General features: G+C 48.5%; 1 protein-coding gene across 1 annotated transcript in view; it reads right to left on the reverse strand.

Moving 5' to 3' along the window:
- Positions 1-8,347: 8,347 nt before the first annotated feature.
- Positions 8,348-19,332, reverse strand: part of Igf2r (insulin like growth factor 2 receptor) — an 89,212-nt gene continuing 78,227 nt past the window's right edge. The window contains exons 40-48 of the mRNA XM_076926656.1: positions 18,588-18,822; positions 17,836-17,972; positions 16,620-16,734; positions 15,420-15,566; positions 14,699-14,886; positions 13,060-13,246; positions 11,968-12,111; positions 10,991-11,060; positions 8,348-10,027 (exon numbers count right to left, since the gene is read on the reverse strand). Of these exons, the coding sequence (XP_076782771.1) occupies positions 9,611-10,027; positions 10,991-11,060; positions 11,968-12,111; positions 13,060-13,246; positions 14,699-14,886; positions 15,420-15,566; positions 16,620-16,734; positions 17,836-17,972; positions 18,588-18,822 (1,640 nt within the window). The 3' untranslated portion in view covers positions 8,348-9,610. The remainder of the gene's footprint in view (positions 10,028-10,990; positions 11,061-11,967; positions 12,112-13,059; positions 13,247-14,698; positions 14,887-15,419; positions 15,567-16,619; positions 16,735-17,835; positions 17,973-18,587; positions 18,823-19,332) is intronic.

The following is a 19,332-nucleotide window of genomic DNA, read 5'->3' on the forward strand; positions in this document are numbered from 1 at the left end:
ATCCCAGCAAAGCAAAGGTTTTACTTTAGTGATTCTGGTCTCTTGCTAATCACAGCAGATGTATCGGCCCCAGCTGAGCAGAACTGCAAATCATTAACTCAAATAGGCCAGTTAGAACCTTCGCTTCATTCTGAGACTTCACAAGCCATGCCTGCATCCTCTGCACTGCTCTCAACACTAACTTCCAAGCTCCCACAGAACAGCCCACTCAGTGCTCAACCCTCACAGAATTTTCTAGACCAAAGCTCCAAAACTCTTCCACATTCCTCCCAAAGCCATGTTCAGGTCTGTCACAGCAATATCCTACTATCCTGGTACCGACTTGTATTAGTCAGGGTTACTATTGCTGCAAACACCCTTCACAACCAAAAAAAAAAAAAAAAAAAAAAAAAGTTGAAGAGGAAAGGGTTAATTTGCCTTACTCTTCCACATCCATAGATATCACTAAAGGAAGTTAGGACAAGAATTCAAACATGTCAGAAACCTAGAGGCAGAAGCTGATGTTGAAGCCATGAAGGAATGCTGATTGTTGACTTGCTCAATATGGCTGGCTCAGTCTGCTTTCTTGTAGAACCCAGGACCACTGGCCTTGAGTGGCCACACTCACAATGGGCTAGGCCCTCTGACATCACTCACTAATTAAGAAAATGTTCTACGGGCTTGCCTAAAGCCTGGTATTATGCAGGCAATTTTTTTTCTGAATGGAGGCTTCCCCCTCTCAGATGACTCCAGCTTGTGTCAAGTTGATATGAAATTAACCAGCATACATTGCTCAGAGTATGTAACTCACAAGACTGGAAGACTAACTGAACCTTAGGGCTGGGGATGTGCCTCAGCTGGTTGAGAGCTTGCAGAGGATTCGGGAAGTCATGGGTTCAAGGCCCAGTACCTCACAAACTAAGGGTGGCAATCCCAGAACTGAGAGATGGAGATGTGTTGTGGCCTTTACTCTGCCTCAACGCTTTTGGGGGCTAAGTGCTCTGATCAAGAGAGAGAGTGGGGCTCTTGGGGCAGGAGACGCGAAGAATGGAGACAAGACAGAGGTTCTGATCAAGTCTCAAGTCTCATACCAAGTCTCTTTTCTCAAGTCTCCTTTATTGAAGGGAATTCTGAGGTATTTATACGCTTTTGCCACGTGCCTTGTAGGCGCGTGGATACCACGTGCCTTGCAGGTGTTGATATGACATAAGCCTTACAGGCATCTATAGCGTGGACAGCACGTGAACTGCAATGCCTTGCAGGCGTGACTACCACGTGCGCCTTGCAGCTGGGGGCAGTAAACAGCAAAACAAGCTATGTGGGATAAACAATATATTTATCAGAGTGTGCTTCAGCTGTTATAGGCTTTTAAAAAACAAGTCTCTCATCAGGGTATATGGTTCCAGATGGCTGCAAAGTTGATCTAGCCGCTTTCTACTAAAGTTGGCTCCCAACAGAGATGGAGGCAGGACGATCAGAAATTTAGTCATCTGCTACCAGGTCTGAGGCCAACCTGGGGTACGTACATAATAAGGCCTTGCCTCAACAAGAGAAAACAGATTAAACAAAGCTTAAAATGTAAGTAAAGTTTAAAAATTGTGTGTGTGTGTGTGTGTGTGTGTGTGTGTGTGCGGGCGCGCGCGTGCATGCATACGTACGTACATATATATATACATACATACATGCCATACACATACATTTTGGACTTTAGGAGGGCACATGACTGTAGGAATAGGTCCTTGTGATGGTTTAAGTGAGAAACGCCACCATAGGTTCATGATTTTGAATAATCGGTCTCTGGCCTCTCCCCAGTGCTGACAGTCTGTGAGCAATCATGGCCTCTTCCTCAGCTTTGACTTCACTAGAGTCTTAGGTGCTCTGCTCATCTCCGAACTGCTCATCTTTCCTTTCTTTCAGCCCCACTTGTTGCTCTTGCTTATATCTGTGGAGCTGCAGGAGAGTCATCGGTAATAACCAAGCCAGACTCAGTGCTCTGCTACCCTGAAATTTCCTGTCGAAGAGATTGGTCCATTGCTCACTCACTTGGCTCCATCTCAGTTCTCAGCATGGGTAGGGTGCAGCCAGATTCTTTACCAAAATATCATAGGAACGGTTTCTAGAGCATTCCTTTCTCCACTCTGCAATCTCACGAAAGCTCTATTGACTGCACTACTGTCTTCCAGGCTTCGACTACAAAACAATTGAGCACAAAAGTTCATGCAACCATGGTCCAAACCCAAGCTGGCAGCTGAACCTGGCAGTGTTGTCCACATAGGACCAGTTTTGGAAAAAAAATAAAAGAAGAAGGAAAGGAAGGAAGGAAGGAAAGAAGGAGGGAGGGAGAAAGGGAGCAGGGGAGAGAGGGAGGGAAGAGGGAGAAGAGAGGAAGAGAGAGGAAGTAAGAAAGAAAAGAAGGAAGGAAAGAAGGAAAGAAAGAAAGAAAGAAAGAAAGAAAGAAAGAAAGAAAGAAAGAAAGAAAGAAAGAAAGAAAGGAGGGAAGGAGGAAAGGAAGGGAGGGAGGAAGGAAGGAAGAAAGGAAGGCAGGCAAGTTTAGAGAGCTGTGGGCTCTTCTCCATGGTTTCGGGTAGCCAAGGCAGCTTGTGGCTGGGTCTGAATCTCTTCAAGAAGGCACTCACTGAAGTTATAAGGGTGAAGCCTGGGTTGAGGTAGAGACCCCAAGATGTTGGAAATGCCAGAGCCATTAGACATCTGTCAATCAGAGCTTGATAGAGGAAGTAGAAGCAGTCTGAGAGACAAGTATGTTACAGGCAGCTTTGGGAAGGAGCCACATGAACCCTTTGAAACTGAAGCCCCAGATAGTGGACACAGAGGATTCGGAGGGTTTGCTCTGGTTTTTGTTTTGTTGTTTGTTTTTAGCTTTGGTCTAATCTTTCCTTACTATGCTCCATTTCTCCCCAATGTATAGGGGCATGTATTTAAACACGTGTTTTCCTGTTGGTGATTCTGTTTGGGGAAGCTATGGAAACTTTAGGAGATAGAACTGAGAGAGAGAGAGAGAGAGAGAGAGAGAGAGAGAGAGAGAGAGAGAGAATAAAGCAAGCTTATGCAAACACACAGGAAGTGGGGTATGACTATAAACCCCTCAAAACCTGCTCCCAGTAATATAATGTTCTCTCTCTCTCTCTCTCTCTCTCTCTCTCTCTCTCTCTCTCTCTCTCTCTCTCTTGTATGCTCAGAGCATACTCCTCATAAGGCCTTGCTGAAGCTCCCCCCTCTCCACCAGCTTTCTTCCTCTGCATAAGAGCTCAGCCTATGGGGCTCTGCTGGAATGGCTAAGCACATCCTGGGAGATCAGGGAAAGGCAGGAAAGTAGGATGGTAGACGTGAGGGATAGGCTAAGAAGAACAGAAGGAGGACATATATAAAGCCCCACCCCAAAGAGCTGTCAAGGAATTAACTCTGAGCAGGGTAAGTTTCTTTTCTGAGCCCCCACAATATCCACTTCCCTGAGAGGTGTCCTGTATATGTCTGCAGACCTGCCAAGGTGCAAAGGTCCCACTTTGAACACACACTAGAAGACAAGAATAGAAACTAGCACCCCCCCACTCTCCCCAAGTTCCCTCTCACCACACGGGGCCCCATGCCCACTTCTGACTTCTCCATGCAGAATACAACTACCCTGGTCTGGAGAGGAGCTATGCTCAGGCCTTCTTTCTTTTGTCTGGACCAGGAACTGGGAAGGGAGCGTGTCTCTCTCAGCCGATGTGGTTTCCTTTATCTTTACCCAGGCCTATGGTTCCAGTCCACATGCAAATGGCCAGATATCCCAGGCAATTTAAATTGCAAGACTCCTTCCTGAGAGGGACCCATGCTCTTATGAATTCCCCGGTTAACACCACATTGTAGGTGAGAACCCAAAGCCAGAAGAGCTGATGCTACAGTTTGGATGTGTTTTTCTGCCAAAACGCAGGTTGAAATTTAACTGTTAACGGAATGGTATTGAGGCGTGGCAAGACCTTTAGGAGATACTGGGTAATGCTGTTCCACCCTCATAAAGGGATTAAGGCAGTGATTCACAACTTTCCTAACGCTGTGTCTCTTTATAGTCCCTCATGTTGTGCTGACCCCCCCCCCAACCATAAAATTATTCTTGTTGCTACTTCATAACTGCAAGTTTGCCACTGTTATGAATTGCAGTGTAAATATGTTTCCAGTCGTCTTAGGCTAGCCCTGTGAAAGGCTCATTCTGGCCGTTTATTTCCAAGAGACAGGTTTAGTTACAAGAATAAGCTACTATGTAGCATCCAGTACCCTTTGTCCCTCTCTTTCACGTGTGCCCATTGGCTCTTATTTCTGGCATGAGTGAGCAGCATGGGACCATATTAGCTCCATATTCTTGGACTTTTCAGCCTCTATTGTGAGCCCAAACTAACCTACTTCCTTTAGACATAGCTAGTCTGCAGTGTTTTGTTATACACAAAGATCACAGGTCACCTGCCCTGAGTTGTTGCAACCCTCTCCACTCCACGCTTGGCGGCCACTGTTTCCCGGCCCAAGTTGCCACTCCAGTCTGCGAGTCAGGGTCTAGCGAGAGAGAGAGAGAGAGAGAGAGAGAGAGAGAGAGAGAGAGAGAGAGAGAGAGAGAGAGAGAGAGGATAAAGGGAAAGAGACTCGAAGAATGGAGACAAGACAGAGGTTCTGATCAAGTCTCGTTTATTGAAGGGAAATCTGGGGTATTCATACGCTTTTGCCACGTGCCTTGCAGGTGTGGATATGACGTAAGCCTTACAGGCGTCTACAGCGTGGATAGCACGTGCACCGTGCGCCTTGCAGGCTTGGATACCACGTGTGTCTTACAGACATGTATGGTGTGGATAGCACTTGGATAGCATGTGAACCGCATGCCTTGCAGGCGTGGATACCATGTGCACCTTGCAGCTGGGGGCAGTAAACAGCAAAACAAAATATGTGGGATATCAGAGTGTGCTTCAGCTGTTGTAGGCTGTTGAAAAACAAGTCTCACGTCAGGGTATATGGCTCAAGATGGCTGCAAAGCTGATAGCCGCTTTCTGATAAAAGTCGGCCCCCAACACTGAGTCATGTCATGTCTCAGTAAATCACTTCACTAACTAGCAAGACACCAGTGACCTACTTCCCCAAACCTCCTATGCATCAGCTCAACTCACCTAATATCCAACTAGACACAAATTCCACGTAGGTGCCTTCCCCACTTTTGGAAAGTAGCCCCCAGGTTCTGGTACCTCCTGGAGCCAATGAAAGGATGGGAATGTGGGTCAGGGTGGGGGTATTAGCAGTGGGGAGGCAGGGTTTGAAGTAGCTACAGGAACAAAAATAGAAGCTGGGCTCATCTGGAAAGGGAGAAGCCAGGTTCAAGGGCAAGCCTGGGTCCTATGAAGTACTGGCTTCCCAGGGTACTCTAGGTGTGACCCAGAAATCCAAGTGACCTTCCCAGGGGCCATCAGTAAAATGGGGCTGACATAGATCTGCAGAAATGAGTAGGGTTTGGGGAACATCCACACTAACGAAAGAATCAGCCGTGACTCAGCAGGAAATCGATGAGAACCAGGCATCTGGTGCACGGGGTGAGAAGTTACTGTTGGAGCAGTTTCCCCCGTCCTGTCCTGTCATTTCCCTCCACAGCTTTGTTGTTGTTGCTGCTGTTGTTTTGAGATAGCCGAATGTAATCCAGACTGCGGTGGTTTGTATATGCTTAGCCCATGGGAAGTGGCACTATTAGGAGGTGTGGCCTTGTTGGAATAGGTGCAGCCTTGTTGGAGGAAGTATGTCACTGTGGGAGAAGGCTTTAAGAGAACCTCCTCCCGGCTACCTGCAGGAGAGATTCAGTCTCTCCTGTTTGCCTTTGAATCAAGATACAGAACTCTCAGCTCCTTCTCCAGCACCATGCCTGCCTGCACACGGCCATGCTTCCTGCCACGATACTGAACTAAACCTCTGAAATTGTAAGCTAGCCGCAATTAGATGTTTTCCTTATAAGTTTTGCCTTGGTCATGGTGTCTCTTCACAGCAATGAAACCCTAACGAAGACAGACTTGCTATAAATACAACTGAGGTTGACCTAGAACTTCTGAACCTCGTTCCTCAGCCAAGTGCTCGATGATGACAAATATGCATCACCACACATTGTTTCTACAGTTTGTTGGACCCGTGTGCACGAGTGTGTTCTTTCATACATGCGCATGTGGGGACCAGAGGTCCGCAGTGCGTGTCTTCCGTGGCTCGGCTAGACAGGGAACTGTGAACTCAGATTGGCTCAGCAGCAAGCCCCAAGGATCCCTCTTCTACAAGTGGGTAGATGGAATCTGAGCAGGGTACAGAGGGGAACTCGTGAGACAAGATCCTAAGAGTTTAAGAACATTCCAGACTGAGGCAACTCGGGAGATAGGGCATCCAGATGCAGCAGTGAGCAGTCTCAGCTCTTCCACTGTGCCAAAGGCCAAACCTCCTCACTAACCTCTACCCCCAGCAGGGCCCTGGCCTTAGTGCTTGCAGTGTGATGTGTCCGCGCTCACATTGGGTGTGGCACTGTAGTCACAGAGAGGGTCCTGATCTGCAAGAATGGCAGGCTCAGGTGCCCAGTGATGGTAGTCAGGGGTGAACTTCCATCAAAGGACTCAGAAGACATTCTTTATCCTGTGTGATCACATGGCCTATGTGACCGCAGGCCAGAGGCAAGGGCCTATGCTTCTCTTTCCTCTCTTGTTAAGTATCACTGGCTCTATCATCTACTTTTCCACTTCCATGCTAGGCAGCTTCTGATACTTAACTTCTGCTGCGACTGGCTCAGCAGCTACTTGGCCCTCTCTGGGCTATGCACTAAGGCAGCTCCACTCTACACGTCAGTGTGAGCACTGTGCCTCTGTGCCTTGCCTGCTCCCTGGAACCACATGACTGTGTGAGCTTGCTCTGGCAGAACTGTATCTGAAACCCACAAGAAGCTCAGCCAGAGTTGGGAAGAGCCTGGACCAGATACACACAACACAGGGCATGGGCAGCCTAAAATCCAGTGCCCCTCAGAGGCTGAAATAGGATTTCTAGGAAGTCTGTGTCTTCTCTGCCACATTCCCAACAGGCTCTGAGGGCTGTGATTCCTATGGGGGCAGAAGGAAGCAATAGGCCATGGGATTCTTGACCATTATCTGCAGGTATTCTAACAGGCTGGCTGCAGCCCTTCCTAAGGGCTTGACTGTGTAGTGCTGTTTAGTAGGTGAAACTGGGGCTTTCAGATGCTTTACAATGTCCCTGATAATGGCCTCATTTCCACTCCTCCGTGATTTCCTTGACAAGGGATTTCATCAACTCCCCCACTCCTTCTATCTCAGCATTCAACACTCAAAAGGGAAGCACAGAAAACATTGCTAAAAGAAAAAGGAAAAAAAAAGCAAAAGATTCTGGTTTCTCCTATTTGCTCTCAGGCAGGTTTGGCTAAAAGATCCTGTTCCAACAGCTGACAAGGATCATTGGTCTATATTCTCAAGGGGCTGGAGGGAGGGGCCAGCGCCAAAACATCCATACCTTTTATCACCGCTCTTCCCCACTAAGGGCCAGAGCTAAGACCACAGGGCAGGAGCCAGCACCTCACTCTGCCACTGAGCTTACCAAGTGGCAACAGGCCTCTGCAAACACACCCGTGTATGGACAGGAAGGGAGAACGGCTGGAGCAGCAGCCCCAAAAGAGAATGCCAGAGCTTCTATCATATCAAAACACAAGACAGGGGCATGGTAACATACATGTATACTCCCAGGGCTCAGATGAAGGTAGGATCCAGAGGCAGCACAAGTTCAAGGTCATCTGAGGCTACAGAGCAAGGGCAAGTTTTAGGCTCCACTAGGTAGGTTACTGCCTCAGAGGGTGTGTGCATGTCAGGGGACCAGTCTGTATATATGCACCACAGTGGAGCTGATCTGACAACTCACACTACTGACTGCAGGACACAGACAGTTCACACCCTAGGCATGCGGGCACATGTGAATTGTGTCTGGTATCTTTAACTGGCCAACGGAAGCTTCAGACAGTAAACATTGACTACAGGGATGACTTATGGGAGCTTTCTGCTTCTAAGTCAGCTCTCAGAGAGTTAAGGTGGTGAATCGTGCATTCACTTGGGCTTTTTTGGTCACTGAAAACGAATGGCAGTTTTGCTTTGGCAGACGGGAAGAGCCGAGAAGCAGAGGCCTGGGGAGAACCTAGCCCCGAGATCCAGGTAAAGCTGAAGACAGACCTAGCTGGCTCTAAGGAAAGGTGAGGAGTAGCTTTATAAGACACTCAGGTCAAATCCAAATGCAAACGCCAAGCATTCAGAATGGCCACTCACTTAGCAAGTTACCATATCAGGGAGTAGGGGTGGGGTGAATCACTTACACCTAGTTAATAATTTATCTTTATTGAAATTGAATACTTCATATTACAGTAAAGTTGATTAAAAAATGAAGAGAAAAATCAATTTTTAAAAATACACTCAATGTGAAATCAAATAAGCTAGCAAAATCAGGCATAAACCAAGAAATTCTGCGGGGTACTTGCTTTGGGTATGTGTGTACCACCTATGTACAACTCTACGATGTAGAAGTCACTGAACACGTCAAGAAAGAGTGCACAGCCAGCGAACTGGGCCTGCCCTTCCATCCTGGGACACTGCCCTAGCACAAGCCCACACACAACACTGGCCCACCATATTTCACGGGGTCTGTAAGTCACCCTGTGCAAATTAAGGCTTCTTATAGGTCGAATGGGTGATAAACATTTTCCCCCTTAAAAAAAAAAAAAAAAAAAAAAAGGAAAAAGCACAGTAAAGGTGGCATTATGAGAACCTGAAGAGATGAGACCTACAGCCCAAACCTGAAGTGCAGCTCCTCGCTACAAGCCTCTACTCCATCGCATGCACAAACACCCACCTCTGGGTGAGCTGCTGGGTCACCAGCTGGCAAAAGCAACACCCAGAAGGATTCGTGCAGAGAGCTGCAGCTACAGAGATGAGGTAGGGCATGGAGCAGGTGGGCCTTCCCAAACCTAGGCACTCAGGGACCTGTGCATGTGTGTGTACCCTTACAAAATGCAAAGCGAAGAATAGAATACTGCAGCTCACTGAAGTGTGCATCAAGGACCAGTTCAGGAGCCACGTACAATGGCTCCAGCAGACTGCCAGCTTCACCCTTGCTGGCAGAAGAAACTGGTTTTTTTTTTTTTTCCTTTTTCGCAAACCTGAGTAGTAATTGTCAAAGTCAATAAATAGGGGAGAGAATTACAATGCTAAAAATATAAATGGTCACCCCATAGGGTCTAAAGCAGCAAGGGTTTTTTTCAAACACAGCCCTCTTGTGAGATGCATGTGGCCTGGGCACCTGTTGGAAGCACACAGCAGCTATGATTGTAAGTGAGGACTTGGGGCAAACCCTGGGCACGAAGTACCGCCCTTTGGCCGATTCAAGCAACACCTTGATCCGTTGACTGTAAACGATCATGAAGGAGTGGTGCCCACCTCCCCCATCCTCTCCCCCATTACAGAAACTCTTCCCTTTGAAGCAGTTTTGTTAAAGGCAAAATGACAGACGCATCATCGAGCTGAAGTCTTATTTGGTTGGAGGTGCTTGGCTGTCCATGGCTCCACCTTCTCCTGTAGGCACCACGGAGTTAGATGTGTAAGAGGTCTTCGTCGCTATCGTCATGGAAGGACACCAGCTTGGCAGGGGCTGTTGGCTTGCGCTGTCCGGGTCTGAACTTCCCTTTTCTGGCCTTCTCACCTCGGACCAGCCCCATCCTTTCACCCTCCCTTTCCTTCAGGACCCTGCGCTGTGGGTTTCTCAGGGGCTGTGAGCTTTCCACCTCGGCTCCTCTGCCGGAGTGAACTTTCACCTCTGGGATGGTCAGGACCTCATCCTCACTGTCTTGGTCGTCCCCATGCAGGGAAGTGAGAGCATCTGCTTTCACCGCCTTGGTGGTCATGTGGCCGTTCTCCTGCCCGTCCTTGCCTAGTCTTGGGGCTGGCACCTGGATCTCTTCCATCAGCCATTCTGTCTCATTCTCATCGGTCTCCTCCTCCTTGCTCACCTGACAGGGAACAAATGCAGAGACCATGAGACTCAGCAAAAGTACCTGTCTTGCTGCAGGAGAGCTCTCCTGATACAGGCCACACCAGGCCCCTTTCTGGGGCATGATGAGATGAGAGCCTCACAGCCAAATGAGCAGGCCAGGCAGATGGGACCTGACAGGGCTTGTGCTGGCAGAGGGACTCTCCTGGGTCACTGTGTGCTGGAGACAGGACATCCAGTGTGTAGGAGAAGCCATGAAGGGGGGGGGGGGGCTTATATCAGGGTGCTTAACTTTTAAATGTTATTTTTCTATGTGTATGCCAAATGTGTGCAGGCACACATGAGTGTGCACACATAGGAAAGGCTTGGGTGTCCATCCACCTTGGTTGTTTTGCTTTGGTTCTGAGATAAGGTCTCATTCTGGCCTAGAGCTCAGCAAGCAGGTGAGACTGACTGTCTGCCACAGGCCCAGGGCTCCGGCAGTTTTGAACTCCGACCTGCTGGGATTCTAGCATGTGTGATTTTCGTTGTTTTGCTTTTAAACCCTGAACTCTGGCCTTTTTCAAGCACTTTACCAAGTCATTTTCCGGCCTCAGTTTAGTTTAAGAAGTGATTTGGCAGTACAGATGAAAGCTAGCAGCACATCTGTGTCCTCTGACTGGCCTCTTTTCAAAGTTTATCAAAGTTTATCTGAAATTACCCAAATGCCAGGAGTATAGAAATTCCATCACTGTCGCTTTTTATTTTTCCTTAAAAAAAAGAGTTACCCAAAGCCTGGGAACAGACTAGATATCAACAATCCAAGGGAAATCAGCTGCAACTGTACTGTGAGAAACTCAAAGGCAGAAAGTCCACAGAAGTGGTGTGAGGGCGAGAAGTTTCTTCCCAATGCCAAGCCGCCAACACACTCCTCCCAGCATGCAGGCTCAGGCAGCCCTGGGCAGCCCTGTGGCCAGCGGCCGCCCCACTCAGTGGACAATACCTTTGAGTACTTGTAGGACACGCCTGAGCTTCTTCTGCAGCAACTGGTCAGCTTGTTTATCACAGTTTCCCTGTCAAAATGGAGACCACAGTAAATCTACAGCAGAATGAGCAGAGACAAGGGACATAGCTGGCTGGCCCTGAGTCTAGTCTGTGCAACTCCTGAGGCTATGTCCCACCAACACAGCCCTCCCGGGGCGGGGCATTCGGGATGAATAGCAAGTACTGTGAAGGCAGGACCAGAACCCCAGGACTCAGTACAAGGCAGAGGAATGAGTCTTACTGCACCTCAAGATTCACAAGGCCGGCAGCAGGAACACACTTCCCACTTACCCAGACTGCTCCGACGTCAGCTCCTACAATGCACGCCCACTGCTCTGCCTGAGCCCCCCTCCCCTGCCTGAGTTCATTTCTGAGTGTGGTTGGCTCTGGTCAATACCCTCAACCATTTCCCAAGTGCCTAACTTGTGACATAAAAAATCTGATTAAAAAAAATGTAGTCATACAACAAGCCTTCACCTGGCAAAGCAAGGTCAAGAGGACATACAGCGGGTGCTTAATAAATGCTCACTTTTTGTGATATAGAGGAGGGTCAGCTGATCAGCATAAAAGTCTGCTCACAAAAGATTCTTGATTTCTTATTAGTGTTTGCACTTCACACAAAGCCCAAGTGTCTTAGACCCACCAGCACCAGTAAAAAAGCAGCTTGTGGTGTGCACACTCGGTGTGAACTAGAACCACACCAGCACCTATGAACAATATCAGAGTTCTGGGCAATCTCATGCCACATCATGGAAATAAAAACACTAAAAGGCAATAGTGACTATGTTTTGGAATTCTGAATCTTGATGCTTGCTGTGTCAAGCTCAAAACCCAAGCCTGTGGCCAAGATTTGCTGTGATATTTGCCTTGCCTAGCCTGGCCCTACCTGGCCTTGCCCAGCCCTGCCCTGAACTCCTACTGTGCTGCCCACCTTACCTTCTCTCCTTTTTATGAAGCAACAAAGCCAGCAAACAGCCAGTCAGTGCCACCAGGAGAAGACTGAGGACTGCCCCCACAGCCTGACTCCGCTCTGAGAGTCCTTTATACTCTGGCCCAGCATTCTCATCATCAAAGTCCACACTAGAAAACAATCATCAGGGAGGAGAAACAGCTTTGTCAGGAACTGTGTATAACAACAACACTCCAGGAACCCAGGGCCCAGGACCCTGCCCCTACTGAAAAAACACCAGGTGAGCCAGTCCCCGCCCAGGATACATGATCCACTAGGCATAGAAAATAATGTGTGGAATGCCCTGAGACTGCATTTAAAGCAGCCAGCAACAGGCCAACTGGCAGATGGTACTGCTTTAGGGTCAGAAAATAAATACCAGGAGCTGAAGACATGGGCCGACCAAGGACATCATTTCCTGTAGGTGCCCAGCCCTGCAAAACCCTATGTGCCAGGCAAAAGGAGGGTTTCTCCTATACTGGGCCACCTTAGGACCTAGCCCCAGGGCTTCTGGGTAGAGGGCATATCTAAGACAGGTTGGCTCTAAAATTTGTTCAGATTCTCCCTTTGATTTCTCGTTGAAACTAAGGATTACTTACAAATAAATGGGTTTTAGTTTCCACATGCAATATGGCCTCAGACATAAGACCATCACAGTTTCCTCCCTGTCTGGCCTGGAGGCCTCAGAGCAGAAGCATATCCCCTTTGCTGCCCACCAAACCCGGCCACTAGAGTGTGCTCTAAAGGCATCTGGAGGGAGTTTCTCATTTATCCCGACATAGACAACGCTTTGCTCCAACTGAACCGAAGCTTTGCCATGCCAAGTGCACACTAGAGCACACAGAGGATGCTGTAGAAGGCACAGCCGGCCCTGCTCCCCCACAGCGGAGGGAGGCACAGTCAATACTACTTGGGACAAAGGGCAATGGTAACAATGCCACAGACCAGATAGCAGCAAGTTACTCTTTTGGGCACATCCACATCCTCCCCACTGTCACACCTAGAGTGTCACACCTAGGAGACACACACATGCTCACTCTTCAACAGTCATGTGAGAAGGACATGGGCATCACACTTACCCCAGAGGACACACAGCTGAAGTGTACCAGGAGAACAGGTACTGGCAGTCAGCAGTCTCGTGGCTGAACTCTGGGATTCCATCCTTCACCATAGGGTCACAGTGGAAGAAGATGGTAGAAGAAACAGACTTGGTCTTGTCTTTCCCACACTTGGAGGAAGAGGTAAACACCACATCCAGATCGCCATCTGTCACAAGAGAAAGAGACACCACAGTACCATTAGCACCCACCAAGTGGCTGCTTTCATGGTCTGTTGAAGTCGGCAGAGGCTCAGTGTTAAAGATGAAAACCCTTCAAAGGCCCCGTGTGTGCACTCTGCCTTCATGGCTTCAGAGTCCTAAGCAAGTGATGACTTTAACCTCATCTAGCATGAGGGCTGGCCCTTATCCTTGGCTGCTAGTAGGATTTATGGTGGCTGGCTAGGAAGTCTTATTCTACCTGGAGAGCGAGACAGACCACCAGGACACCAACTAATTGTGCCTAGACACTTGAATCCAACAAGGTCCTGAGTTCTGAGGCTTAGCAAACGTACCTGGCCAGCAATACATGCAAGACATCACACATCACTGTGGAGATGGCTTCAACACATCCTAATTCCATAGGAGAGGCCAGAGGAAGATCTGTATATGACCCCTACCCTTCCAAGAGCATCTTGTCATGAGTGACTAACATGTAAACATCTACTGTAATCAACTGCACACGTGAAGACAACAGCTTCCAGTTAATTACAAGAGTGCCCAATCACATTTCTAAATGGGATTGAAGTGGAAATCCACCAAGCTAGTCCTTGGTGTCTGAAATAAAGGGACCCTGATATAACCTCACTCTATCAGCCATGTTCTTTTGATCATCTGGAAATGCTATTTTAAAAGTTAATAGGATCATGCAATTTAAAAAAACAAATTACAAGAATTATATAGTGAAAGATAAGTTACTTAAAATATGAAATACACATGTAACCTGTGAGAAACACAGTTGCATGAGCACAAGAATGACTGGTGCCAGCTACAACCTTTGCACACCCATTCTCACTCAGCCTGCCAGGATTCTTCCATTTTGTGCATGCGCGCTCGCGCCTATCATGGCTGATGTCTTGAGATCAGAGGACAACTTATGGGAGTTTGTTCTGTCCCTCTATCATGTGGGTCCCAGGAATGAAAGTCATGTCTTCAGGCTTGGCAGAGGGACCCTTACCCACTGAGCCAGCTCTCTCTTGTTTCTAAATGAGGAAGTGGCATGTTAATGCCAGGCCACAGTGAGGGTGTGACCTGGGGCTGTCTCCTTCTGCCTTTGCCCACCAGGGTAGCACCAGCTCATAAAGGGAACTGAAATCAGCCTGAGGTTTCCATGCAGTGGGTTTGTGGAGTGTGTGTGTGTGTGTGTGTTTTTTTTTTCAAAGCTCTCCCTTTGAAAAGCTGTACATGGGGCTGGGGATTTAGCTCAGTGGTAGGGTGCTTGCCTAGCAAGCGCAAGACCCTGGGTTCAGTCCTCAGCTCTGGAAAAGAAAAGAAGAAAAGAGGGAGGGGAGGGGAGGGGAGGGGAGGGGAGGGGAGGGGAGGGGAGGGGAGGGGAGGGGAGGGGAGGGGAGGGGAGGGGAGCAAAGCTGTACATGAACGACTAACAGGGAACAGCAAGTTACCTTGGACATAGTACTTGGTCATGTCAGAGGTGCCTACTTTCCTGCTGAAATGCTGGTCATTGGGCTTCACCTGGCAGATGTTGGCACCAGAGCATGCAGGGTTAGAAGAGCTGGTGATGGAGGAGAGCTGGATTTCATACAGGTAGTTGTCCCCATTGGCTCTCATGTCCCCAGAGGCGCTGAACAGCCTGAGGCAGAGGAGAGTACAGTGGTCATATTCCCTCACAGACCAGCTGCGTGCTTCCTTCCCCCTGCAAGCTCCAGCCAGGCAAGGCTTTAGCCATCTGCCTGCCCAGCGTCAGTCACCTCCTGGAATGACTGTACTATCTCACACACTGTGAACAATACATGCACTGTCCACTGCCCCGCATGGCTAAAACAGCCCATGACACTGGTAAGAAATGAACCTTTACTTTTAGCTAACATGCTGGTCAGCCCAGAAGATTCCTTGTTTTCTCCATGTTCCAATAGCCTTGGCTCCAGCCCCTGGGCTTCCCAGCAGTGAGGGGAGAGGGAAACTGCTTTTTATAAGGAATTCACCACTTAGTATCAAATGACTAAGAAGTCTTCCTTTTTGCTTGGTTTAAGCCGTACTTGATCCTTCCCAACTGCAGCTGAAACACAGACTGCTTACCTGGCGGGCATGCCTGCTAGGGCAAGACTTACATTTTTTGTTCACTTTGAGTGTGAGTCAATGCCAAAAAGGCAATCTTTCACTTACTTAAAATAAATCTCCCCGAGGCTGAAGCTCTTGCCGGTCACAGGGTTGGTAAGCGTCCCGTTTACCATGTTCACCTCCTGAGGCCGCACAGCGCAGGCAGCCCGTGAGTACCAGTAAAAGTAGTAGGTGCAGCTGTTAATATCAAACCTGACAGGGAGCAGACATGGTTACCACCGGGCCACACATAGAAAGGTTTCAAGACACACAGCTACAGAGGCCTGGAAGAAGCAATAGTCTGGGTTCTGAAGGGTCCTTGGGAGCCACAGCTATTGGTCCCCACAGGGCACTATGTGAGTGACAGCTCTGAGCCAGGACAACTGTCTTGGTCACTATGCTTCAGCACAGTAACGAGGATGACAACAACAGCATGGAAAAGCAGACATGGATTCAGTGTTGGCTGACCCTGGGGACACAAACCTGTGATTCCAGCCTCTCAGGAGGTAGAGTTAAAAGATGGCAAGTGCCTGTCACAGCTACAGAACAAATCCAAGGCCAACCTGGACACTGTAGTGTCATCTTGTCTCAAAATAACAAGATAGCTGGAAATACTGCCCAAGAGCAGAACACTTGCCTGGTTTGCATGAAGCCTTAGGTTCAACCCTCACCCTGGTATAGAAAAACCAAACTCAATAAAAATGTCTTAACATATAAAGGTGGAAATTTGCACCTAGACTTTTACAAGTGGTATCTTGAGTCTCAGAAGTTTAAAAGCCCTTTTCAAAGCAGTTTCCAAAAGTGCAGCTCAATGCTCCCCCTGCTGGCCACAATTCCTCTACCACCACCCAACAACGGCCTGAAACACACTATGCAATCATTCAAGAAGCCCAGAACCTGCTTGGTGGTGGTGCAATCAGCAGCCCTGTAATTATAAATGACATTGTGGAGCAGCAGGCAGCTCTGCACTGCTCAGGTTAGCAGCAGCAGCTCCAAAGCTGGTTCAGGAGTGGGTTTCTTGAGGCAAACCAGCTGAGGTGGTCCTGTTTTGGTATACCTTAGCCCTCGCTCGGGTTGGGGTAGAGATGGCCTCTGTGGGATAAATACTGCATAGGACAAGACAATCTGTCCTCTAAGTCCTCAGTCTCAGTGGGCATTTCTGCCACAGTGACAGTCCCAAACACTCTCTCATCTGTGTGCACATTCCCAACTCCCACATGGAAATGGGGGAGGCAGAGAGCCACAGTGTGCTCGCAAGTGGCTCACCTCTTGAATGCAGGCCTGCCCACAGTCTTCGCACAGGTCAATTCGATTACAGAGGATGCAGTCTTATTCCCACCACAAGGATAGCCTTTTGAGTATGTGACAATGACTGTTTCATCTGAAACACGAGACAATGAGCTGGCGTTATTTCTAGTGCACTGCAAAACAATGTCAGGGCTTAAAATCTACTGCAAAGGTTAAGTGTCAGCTCTCTAAAGGTGTCCTCCATATTAAATGGCAGTCACTGGCCCATATACCCATACCACCATTACCAAGGCAACAGCAAGCCCATGAGCTCCCTGGATCCTTGGGAATGATAAACCTCCATGGCCACACCTATGACTAGCATCCAACTCCGCAGCAGTCAAGGGTTTCGGAAATACAGGATCCCTGGGATGTGAGTTTGCCACCTGGTTCATGTGTTGGGAATTTAATTCTCAAGAGGAGACCATTTTCTTACCTTAGGACTCTACCAACCTGCAGAACCCGAGTCTATGATTAAAGGCCGTGGGAACTTCCTCAGAATTCCCTCTCCATTTCAGTACCCATGTCACCTTGGTACAATCAGCACAATCAGAATCCTACTCTAGCCTTAGAGGCAGAGCAGAATGTCCAACACCTAACACTTGTCACTGTGCTCTCCCTTAGCCGGGAATGCCTGTCCTTTAACAACAGATACCTTCCCCTTGGAGAGCTTGTATTTAAACTACTGCAGAGTGTCATGATTACTATCTAAGTGCTTGAGGAAATACATGGCAATCTGTACCGCGTCCTGTGTGATCATGGCTTTCTTAGATGTGTGTAGACACACAATGTGCAGCTGGGCAGTGGTGGTACATGCCTTTAATCCCAGCACTTGGGAGGCAGAGGCAGGCGGATTTCTGAGTTTGAGGGCAGCCTGGGTTTACAGAGTGAGTTCCAGGACAGCCAGGGCTACACAGAGAAACCCTGTCTCAAACGGCCCCGCCCCCACAAAAAAGAAGCCAATGTGCACCCAGATCACCAAAGGTGCTTTAAACAGGCTACCTGTGCCTTGGAGTGTACAAAATAGCATGTACTTCATGTTCCAGGAAGTGGACAGAAATGCTTTAACTAGTCACTGGGAGCAGCCTTGAAGTTTCCACCAAAGCTCAGGCACTTTCTCCATCACACCAGGGACAGCTTCACCTTGCCAATCTTGATGCAGCAACTGAACCAAGTACAAACCCCAGAGCCTTACCTATGACTTCCAGTTTTTGTGTATGAACAAGCCCCAAAACCTGGACTTGACCAGTGGCACTCTTCTTGCAAATGCTGGCTCTTTCAGAGCAGTCCAGGGGACCTTTATATACTCTTTGGCACAGATTGATAAAGTACCTACAGAATGACACAAAAGGGTGCAGAGAAAGGGCAAGTGAAATTTCTACTGTGACACTGGAGAAACCTGTACACTCCATGCTACCTTGGAAGGTCACTGAATCCCTGATAGCCTTGGGGGTGCAGAAGAAGTGGAGAATGAAGCAGCCATACAGAGTAGCTGACTCAACAGGCTCACATGCAATGACATGTCCCCATGCAGCCCTGACATAGTGCGGACAGGAGACAAGGCTGTGGAGGTAGAGCAGGCACTCACCTAAGTCCCCCAATTCACAGCCCTGATTTGTAGCAGGACCTGAAGGCTCAGGCGCCTGGCAGAGCAGACCCTCCCCACATGGACAGTCAGGGTAATTAGTTCAAAAGGCAAAGGCAGAGCTAAAAGAACTGGCAAAAATATTAGAAAACCTATCCTGCCTCAAACCTGCCCAACAGGAAGCCTTCAAGACTGTCAGGGCTCCAGCTTCCATAGTGCTCACCAGAACTCCCCATACACTACGATTTCACAGTCACACACTGACAATCTAGGCTGTGTCTCACTGAGAGCCCCAAACCCCACAGGTATGTGATACTCCTGTCTTTGCAAACTTGAGGGACAGCAGGCAGTGGTATACTCACGAGGTTCCTTCATGCATAAAGTCCCAGGAGCCCGTGAGGGATGAGAGCAGCCGCAAGTCATAGGTCTTATGCTTCTGAACAAACTTGCACTCCATCTTCTTCGGAGGGCAGACAACTTTTGTCTTCCACTCAAATGTTACTTCACACCCACGATCTTCACTGAACACTTCTGGCCTCCCAATATCTTCATTTTCATCACATGTAAATATGATCGCAGACATGCGGTGGCTGTTGGCTGGGAGCAATAGTGTGCAAAGGTCAGACCTAGGGTAGGGTATATGCCTTGACTTCTCTCACTTCCTATTCCTCCTGGCCATTTTCCCAAGTGTAGCCCTGGCCAGTCTGTCTCACTCCTGAAGATCTATCCACATACAGGCTCAGTTCCCTCAGACCTCACCAGGATAACTCCTGGGAAAGCATTCAATACTTGACTATATACTGATAATGACAAGAATTTAAAGAATCAGCTAAACATCTGTAACAACCTAAAATCTTCAGGGTCACCCATAGAAGACTTGGAGCTAGTCATGTCTCACGAGTCAAACGCCTGTCCTTGGTCGATCGCTTAGAGAACTTACAGAGTGTCAGGCCTTTGTACCACTCTCCTTCCACCCCTGAGCTGCAGAGGAGCCATGGTGCTCAAGTTTGGCTCTCCATGACCACCACCCTTGCCCCACAAGCTCTACACCTGCCACATAGCAAAGTGTCAGTGACTCAGCACTCAGCAGCCACCCTGCAGACCCAA

Source organism: Arvicanthis niloticus, chromosome 28 (assembly GCF_011762505.2).
Source record: "Arvicanthis niloticus isolate mArvNil1 chromosome 28, mArvNil1.pat.X, whole genome shotgun sequence".
Lineage (NCBI taxonomy): Eukaryota > Metazoa > Chordata > Mammalia > Rodentia > Muridae > Arvicanthis > Arvicanthis niloticus.